The sequence below is a fragment of the Lolium perenne genome, chromosome 3 (genome assembly GCF_019359855.2).
Source record: "Lolium perenne isolate Kyuss_39 chromosome 3, Kyuss_2.0, whole genome shotgun sequence".
NCBI classification, from domain to species: domain Eukaryota; kingdom Viridiplantae; phylum Streptophyta; class Magnoliopsida; order Poales; family Poaceae; genus Lolium; species Lolium perenne.
The window spans coordinates 124,889,375-124,897,475 of NC_067246.2; the positions used below are offsets into that span (position 1 = coordinate 124,889,375).

Here is an 8,101-nt window from a genome sequence, read left to right on the forward strand (position 1 = left end):
TTTGCTACTTCCCTCAGCACCTGCGAAGGGCCAGCTGTGAATTGGCAACTTGCGTAGGGTTCCAGTTCCAGACCATTCGGAATCAAACGAAATTGAGTTTCAGATTAACCCCCGGACGGCCGTCATTCCCATCCCAATCTTCTGTCATCAAGACCGTAACAAACCAATCTCCGTAACAAACCACGCCTGCCTGTCCCACCGTCGAAATGGCCTCTTCCGTCGACGGCAGCCTGCCCGCCGCCGCACGTCCGCCGCCGCCGCCGCCGCCGGTGCAGATGGTGCCGTGGCTCTTGCTGAGCCGCGTCCACAAGGACGTCGAGATCCCGGACGGCGCGTCCTTCCACCTCACGCCAGTCGCGCCCCCGGGAATCTCCAGCTTCGCGCTCGCCAGGACTATGTTCCTCGGAGACACAGCGGACCCGCCCTTCCCCTTCATCGTCGCCGCCGACGACTGCGGGCGGCGTTTCCTGGTGCTCACTGAAGGTCCTTCTTCGTCCTCCCGCCTCGCCGCGCTCCAGCTGATGGAAGACGTGCCCGCGCAGGGCATCGCGTCCCCCTCCTCTACCGCACCGGCAGAGGCCTCGCCGTCGCCGCCGACGACCGCGGGCGCCGCCTCCTCCGCGTCTGGCCACGCCGTCGGTGTGCCTCCCACCTCGCCAGGCTGCGGGCTGGTAGTCTGCGACGTCTCCCGCCTCGCCTCGCTCCAGCTGATGGAAGACGTGCCGGTGCCGGTGCTGGGCATCGCGTCCCCCTCCTCTACCGCACCGACCGACGCCTCGTCGTCGCCGCCGACGACAGCGGGCGCCGCCTCCTCCGCGTCTGGCCACGCCGTCGGTGTGCCTCCCACCTCGCCACGCTGCGGGCTGGTAGTCTGCGGCCTCTTCAGCCACGACGCGCTCCAGCACAAGGAAGACGTGCCGGTGCCCTCCTCTACCGCACCGACCGGCGCCTCGTCCTCGCCACCGACGACAGCTGGCGCCGCCTCCTCCCCGTCTGCCCACGCCGTCGGTCTGCCTCCCAGCTCTCCACGCTTGAGGCTGGTAGTCTGCGACGTGCTCACTCAGGACGCGCTCGACATTTCCGACGCGGATAACGTCGGCATTACCGACGCCGATAACGTCGGCATCATGACCGCGCCAGGGGGGGAGAGGTACGTCGTCGCAAAGCTCGACTTCCACGCCGCCGCCGCCGCCGTCGCCGACAACAGCTCCACGTGCACGCTCGAGCGGTACTGGTCGATCACTGGGCGGTGGACCAGGACGGTGCTGGCGCACCCGCCGCCCGCGCGGCAGCACAGCTATGACAGCGTCTTCCCACACAGGAGGAGGCTGTGGTGGGCAGATGTTGCCTCGGGCGTCCTCAACCTTGATCCTTTCGCCAAGCGACCCATACTCAAGTACATACCCTTGCCCGTGGGCTTTGAAATTGATCAATCGGACTGCCCTTGTTCTCTCAAGAAACTACGGTGCATCAATGTCAGCAGCGGAAACTTGCGTTTTGCCGTCATTGTGCATGACAATGCAGCCACAGATACAGTGAAAATATGGACACTCAACTGTCCTGATTCCGGTGGATTCTGGAGCTATGATTACAGTGTCACCTTGGCAGACATTTGGGCGTCTGGGCTGCCGGCGACAAAGCCTCACATCTGCCTTGTACATCCGATTGAACCGCACATGCTATACTTGCTGAGTGGCAATCACATTTTCTGTGTCGATCTCAGAAACAAGGAAATCACCGATTGTATCTTGGATCCTCTTGCTTCCTGCTTTGTCTTTCCGTGGCCATTCGCACCTCGCGTAAGGTATTCAGCCAAAACATGAATTTCCTCTAGTTAATTGCATCCTCTAGCCTCTAGAACGTCACCGTCATTTGCACTGCACTATGTAGTTAACTGCATCACTTCTGAATTTCCTGTTTTCTCTTGCAGCTTGCCACCTGACATGCCGGAGGATAACATGGCGAGCTTAGTCATGCAGCATCTTCAGAGGCTGCAGAATTTTGCCACGGGTAAGAAAGCCCACAAGCTATGGATTTACTTTTGATGAGACGTTTGCATTGAGAATGACCATCTTAGTATCTTATTTCACTTTCAGATGGTGAGAATGCTTTCAATATGGGGGTGCGCCTCAGCAATCTTGCTAATCGTATCATGCAACTAAACAGTAGGCTCACTGGAACTACTGAACGAATCAACCAGGCCATGCCTTACCTCGAGATGTTTGCTGAAACTCTTGGAGATGGTGCTATTGCCACACTTGGCCAACAGTTTGTAGTGTTGCTCAAATATCTGTGCCAGAGTAGCAGTGGCATCGCGGTCGCTTCTCGGGCATGCTCAGTAATTGGCCTCCGTCTCCAGCAAAGGCATCCCACTGCCCAGACAGGTGCCAGGGTGCAGACTACCCCAATACCGGAGCCAGTTATCGTCAGAAACATGGAGGAAGCCAATGAGGTAATCAATGAGTGGAAGGAAACACAGCAGCTCGTGGTAGCAGAGATCGAGCAGGATCTCGGAAGGGAGGAGGCTATCGAGATTTACCGAAAATTTCGACATGAAGCATTCGATCTGATAAAAGATTCGTCCGTTCTTCTGGCAAAGATACAGGACCCAGATGAGACGGACTGGGTTACTGTCTGAATGTTTCCTCTTGTTGCTGTGTGGATCTTGTTGTACCAGTTTTGTGAACTACTTCCTTGTTGTGAAACTGAACGGTGTTTAGCATTATCCCTTAGAAAATATAATAGAAGACAATAAGAGAAGATTATTTGCTCCATTTTATCACTTGTCTTACCTTAGCAAATATACTTTTCTACTTCCTCCATTCCACAAAAAGATTCTTATTTTTTTTTGTAGATACGAATGTATCTATAACTAAAACATAACTATATATCTCCATATAAGTTGAGAAGCGTTTTTAGAAACGGATATAGTGCTAAAATTTAATTAATAGAAAGAAGCTTGCACGGGAGAAGGTGAGAGAGAGTGAGCGTCCCCTCCCCCCGCGCTCCTGCCCCCAACCCCTGACGGCGACCTCCGTGCACGCCGCCCCACCCCCGGCGGTGGCCCCGCCAGCTCCGACCCCTTCTCGCCGCGCGTGCCGCTCCCTTCTCCATCTCCTCGCGCCATGTCGGGGGAGAGAAGCACGCCCAGGTCGCTCAGGTGGTCGGGCATGGTGGAGGAGGAGGAGTTGACCTCGTCGGAGGCATCGTCCCGCCGCTCCTACTCCGAAGAAAGCAACTACCACCACCGACACGTAGTTATCGATAAGCGGCGGAAGGTGGGGTTCCTCGGTGACAAGGACTTCAACTTCGGCCGGCCACCACGACCGCGGCGGGATGTGACGCCACGGCCGTGTACACCGCCACCTCCATCGCCTCCCACGCGGGACGACTGGGAGGACTTCGTCGCCATCCTCCATGCGATCCAGATGGTGCATCAGGAGGACAGGCAGATCGAGCTGCCGGAGAAGCTAACCGAGGACGAGGTGACGAGGCTCGGCATCCTCATATCGGAGATGCCGCGGCCGCCGCCGTCGGTGCCCCAATACACCGTCGACGTCATGCCACCATGCCTCTCAGAAGAAGAGGCCCTGAACCTAGCGCTGCAATACTCGGTGACGCCTCCCCATAGCATCTGCCCTCGTGGGCACCATCGGCCGTTCCACCTCCACCTCCACAACCGGCATATGCTCCGCCGAATCCGAATCGGCCATGGGCGATCCTAGACGTTGTCAACCCGACCCAACTGCCCAGCAACAACAAGGAGTAGGTTAGGGTTAGTGTTTTAGCAGGCCATGGTATTTTTATGTTTCCATGTTTTACATTTCTTAATGCTATGTACATTATTTTTTAAATAAAAAAATGTGGGGCAGTGAAATGCGTCTTGCTTCTGGGGGCATTCCTAGACGCAAACAACGGTCTTGGCCCGAAGGCCAGTTTCGCTTGTGCGGCCGATGCAAATGGACACGCGCGGTCACCTTTTTGCGACCGAAATACGTCGGGCTGCTGGAGATGCCAGCGGCCCGATGCAAACGGACGCAAAGTAACCGTTTGGATCTCGCCAGCAGCCCGATGCAAACGGACGCAAAGGGACCGTTTGGATCCGCCCGATCGATAAATGACCTCCACTCCAGCCTAGCGGCCTAATGCAAAATGTTCGGTCTGTCCGCGGGGACGCAAACACGAACATAATTTGGGGTCGAAATGGGCCGGCGTAGACGCAGCGCATGTCCACTCCCTTCTGCCTCGGGCCCTCCTAGAAGCAATCGTGGATGCTTCGTCTTGTGCGCAGCGCGGTAGTACTGTCGGGCGAAGTCACTTCCACATCCTTCCTAGTGAGTTAATGGCCGCGCAGCGATGCTGGTTCCCGGGCCTAGCAACGGGGTGTACGCCTTAATGCGTGCCACCGGCCCCTCGGCTGCCTCCGAGTATAAAATGGGGCGCTTGGGGCATCCATTCCTGCATACAAACCCTAGCTACCTCCCCAATCCCCAACCCCTAGTGCCACCATCCATCTTCTCTCCATCCACCTTCTCTCCACGCACGCCATGGAAGGTTGTAGGGGTCGAGGCTAAGGACATTGCCTTCGATGCCAGGGAAGAGGCGATCGTGCTGGATCTGCACAACATCAGTCGCCTGTGCGCTCACCCTCCCATGAGGAGTGGGATTGCTCGTTCGCCATGCACTTCGAGTTCATCGTCCACATCACCGAGGACTCCCTCGGCCGAAAGAAACTCCCAGATGAGTTCACGGAGTTTCTCGCTTGGCGGGAGCTAGCCTCCACCAACCTACGAGAAGTCAATTGTGGCGAGTGTCGGTGGACCATTGAGGTGATGTTTGATCGTTGAGGTGCTATTGATTGAAATAAGAGATAATAACACTAGATTACAGTTATTAATTTCTCTAAAGATGTGGATGGCTAAGGGCATGTATAATGAGGTGACGGTAGCCTTGCCTTAGAGCTGCCATGTAGAATTTTTGCATAGTTGGAGGAGAAAGAATAGAGAAAGAGAAAACTAGGTTCCATTTGGTAAGAGAAGATCCCTTAGAAAATAAGAAAAGGCCAGTTGGACCTTTGTATCACATGTCTTCCTTAGAAAAATGATTTTCTACCAAAAAATAGTTAATTGTCATTTTTTAAAGGATGATAATAAAATTGGCTGGGGTACACAGTTATTTCCAGTCCTTTGCTGAAACACACCACTAAAACACGTCTTTGCTTAGTACGATTATAATTTTAGCTACATTTGCTAAAACACATTTATTACCCAAATTAGAAAAGTTTAAATTTTGTTACGTAGAATGAACATTTTGCCCTTTGGAAATATGTCCAGACTCGTTTCTAAACCTCTTTCTTTTCCTGGTTGAGACGAAAGGGACGAACTAGGATTTAGCTTAGACGAACAGGCTCGAGGAACCCTAGCGGCTGCTCTCCTCCATCGCGTTGGCTGCCTTGCTGCCGCCGTCCCCAACACCGGCAAGGCCGCCTCCTCGTCCGCCCCCTCCTGCCTTCCTCATCTGCCACCTCCCGCCTCCATCCCATCCCCGTCAAGTCCCTGCCAGCGACCATGGATGGCGGCTTGTCCTGGGTTCCTCACGGGTTTGGTCAGCAATTGTTGCATGTGTCAAATCTGGTAAAGTTGTTGTCCGATTTTTTACTTTAGCATATCAGCGTATGCGTACGGCCTTTGTTGGATGAAAAGTGGTTTTACGGTACAATTTTTTCTTTAGCCTATCAGCGTATACGTACGGCCTCTGTTGGCACAAAAAGCTGAATTTAGTGACAAAATAATCTGGTTATGTGATACGTACAACCACTTTAGGTATAGAAATTTGGGATTTCTATTTTTGTGCCCTCGGGTCCTTAGTTGTGTTCAGTTTTCTCCAGCTTCTTGTTTTTCCTCAGTTTTTCCCAGGGCTTGTCTGAAACCCGCAGAAGGAGCTCGGACGGGAGGAATCCTGTTAAGTTGACCGTTAGTGGGGCCGTCGTTGGTGCCCCGCCGTGGACACGTCTCCACTTATCCAGATTATCGTGGGACCCACAACTTGTCCACGCTAGCGCGCTGGACCCACAGCTTACCCAGGTGACCGTTGTAAAATGGGAGCCCGAGACAGCCCCGTGCCCGTGCCATTGCTTCCCCTTTCTTTCCCCGCACCCCATTGTTCTTATTCTCCGCCAGCGGCAGCCCTTCTTCGATAGGCGGGTGATGTCTAGTTTCTCTTCGACCTCTTGTTCTTCACGGCCGCAGTATGGACCCGTGCCTTTGACAAGATGCCCTGACTGCCCACGCAAGGAGCCTCTGAAGCGGTCGATCTGTAAGACGGACGACAACTGCAACCGTGGACGTGAGTACCTTGCATGTTAGAGCTTGCCATATAAAGATGGGGATAAGGTTAGATCTCACTCCAATTGCTCTGTTTTCTCTCGATTTTCTTATTATTCCCTCGAATTTGGGATTTAGGGTTCACGTTGTTGTTTTCAGATCCTGAAGAAGTGCAGGCATTTCGAGTGGGTCGATGTGTACGTTCAGAGGCTTCAGTTGCAGGAATCAATTGACGCTATTGGGGGGCGCAATTTGGGGGGAGGGGGCTTGCTGTAGAGAATGCGGCGGAGAGAGGAGCCGTTCCGATTAGGGCCCTTCCGATGATTCCTAATCCTCCCAATGCAGAACTGGTGGAAGTGAAGGGAGAACTGGAGAAAATTAACAACCAGTTAAGGCAGCTGATCGAGTTGAAGAAGCAAGCTAATCTGATGGCTGGTTGTTTTTTTGTTGTATAATTGCAATCGGATTCTTATCATTGCATCAGGCGCTAGAAGTTGTTACAAGGTATCCCTTGTTACAAATCCATTATTCAGTTACATGTACTTGTAGTTGTTTTTAAAGTTTAGTGTGTGCATTCATCGAAATTACCACACAAAAAACGTGTTAGGGAATATAGGAATGCTAAAGATAGTTGATAATTGTTAGAGGGGTGACTAATAATGCATTCGCCGAAATCCCACAAATATGTATGTCTCATGTTTATACCAAAATTATACCACTTTTAGGACATTTCAAATAACCAGCACTATAATCCCTAAAAGAAAAGGAATGCTAAAGATGATAATTGTTAGAGGGGTGACAAATAATGCATCACCGAAATCCCACAAATATGTATGCCTCATGTTTATACCAAAATTATACCACTTTTGGGACGTTTGAAATTACCAAAACTATATCCCAAACTATATTCCCTATAAGAAAAGGAATGCTAAAGATAGTTGATAATTGTTAGAGGGGTGATATATAATCGATTCACCGAAATCCCACAAATATGCCAAATATGTATGTCTCATGTTTATACCAAAATTATACCACTTTTGGGTCATTTCAAATTACCAAAAATATATTCCCTAAAAGAAAAGGAATGCTAAAGATAGTTGATAATTGTTAGAGGGGTGACAAATAATGCATTCACCGAAATCCCACAAATACGTATGCCTCATGTTTATACCAAAATTATACTACTTTTGGGACGTTTGAAATTACCAAAACTATATCCCAAACTATATTACCTAAAAGAAAAAGAATGCTAAAGAAATTTGATAATTGTTAGAGGGGTGATAAATAATCAATTCACCGAAATCCCACAAATATGTCAAATATGTATGCCTCATGTTTATACCAAACTTATAGCACTTTTGGGCCGTTTCATATCACGAAAACTATATTCCCTAAAAGAAAAGGAATTCTAAAGAAAGTTGATAATTGTTAGAGGGGTGATAAATATGTATGCCTCATGTTTATACCAAAATTATACCACTTTTGGGCCATTTCAAATTACGAAAAATATATTCCCTAAAAGAAAAGGAATGCTAAAGAAAGTTGATAATTGTTAGAGGGGTGATAAATAATTCATTCACCGAAATCCCACAAATATGTATGTCTCGTGTTTGTACCAAAATTATACCACTTTTCGGACGTTTCAAATAACCAAAACTATATCCCAAACTATATTCCCTAAGAGAAAAGGAATGCCTACAAGAGTTTATGATTTTTAGCGCGTGAAAAATAATACAGATAGAGGGTGGAAGCTAGCCGCCGACAGAGAGAGAGAGTGG

At 50.5% G+C, this 8,101-nt stretch overlaps 1 protein-coding gene across 1 annotated transcript; it reads left to right on the top strand.

Moving 5' to 3' along the window:
• Positions 1 to 206: 206 nt before the first annotated feature.
• LOC139837985 (uncharacterized) lies at positions 207 to 2,638 on the top strand. Its single transcript, XM_071827328.1, has 3 exons — positions 207 to 1,804; positions 1,931 to 2,010; positions 2,097 to 2,638. The coding sequence occupies exons 1-3, from the start codon at positions 207 to 209 to the stop codon at positions 2,636 to 2,638; spliced, it is 2,220 nt and encodes a 739-aa protein (XP_071683429.1).
• Positions 2,639 to 8,101: the final 5,463 nt, after the last annotated feature.

Bases quoted from the DNA above. Each gene is read 5' to 3' on its own strand.
- LOC139837985 (XM_071827328.1), top strand. From the start codon at position 207: ATGGCCTCTTCCGTCGACGGCAGCCTGCCCGCCGCCGCACGTCCGCCG. The intron at 1,805-1,930 runs GTATTCAGCCAA...TTTCTCTTGCAG, and splicing joins CCATTCGCACCTCGCGTAAG to CTTGCCACCTGACATGCCGG. The intron at 2,011-2,096 runs GTAAGAAAGCCC...TTTCACTTTCAG, and splicing joins GCTGCAGAATTTTGCCACGG to ATGGTGAGAATGCTTTCAAT.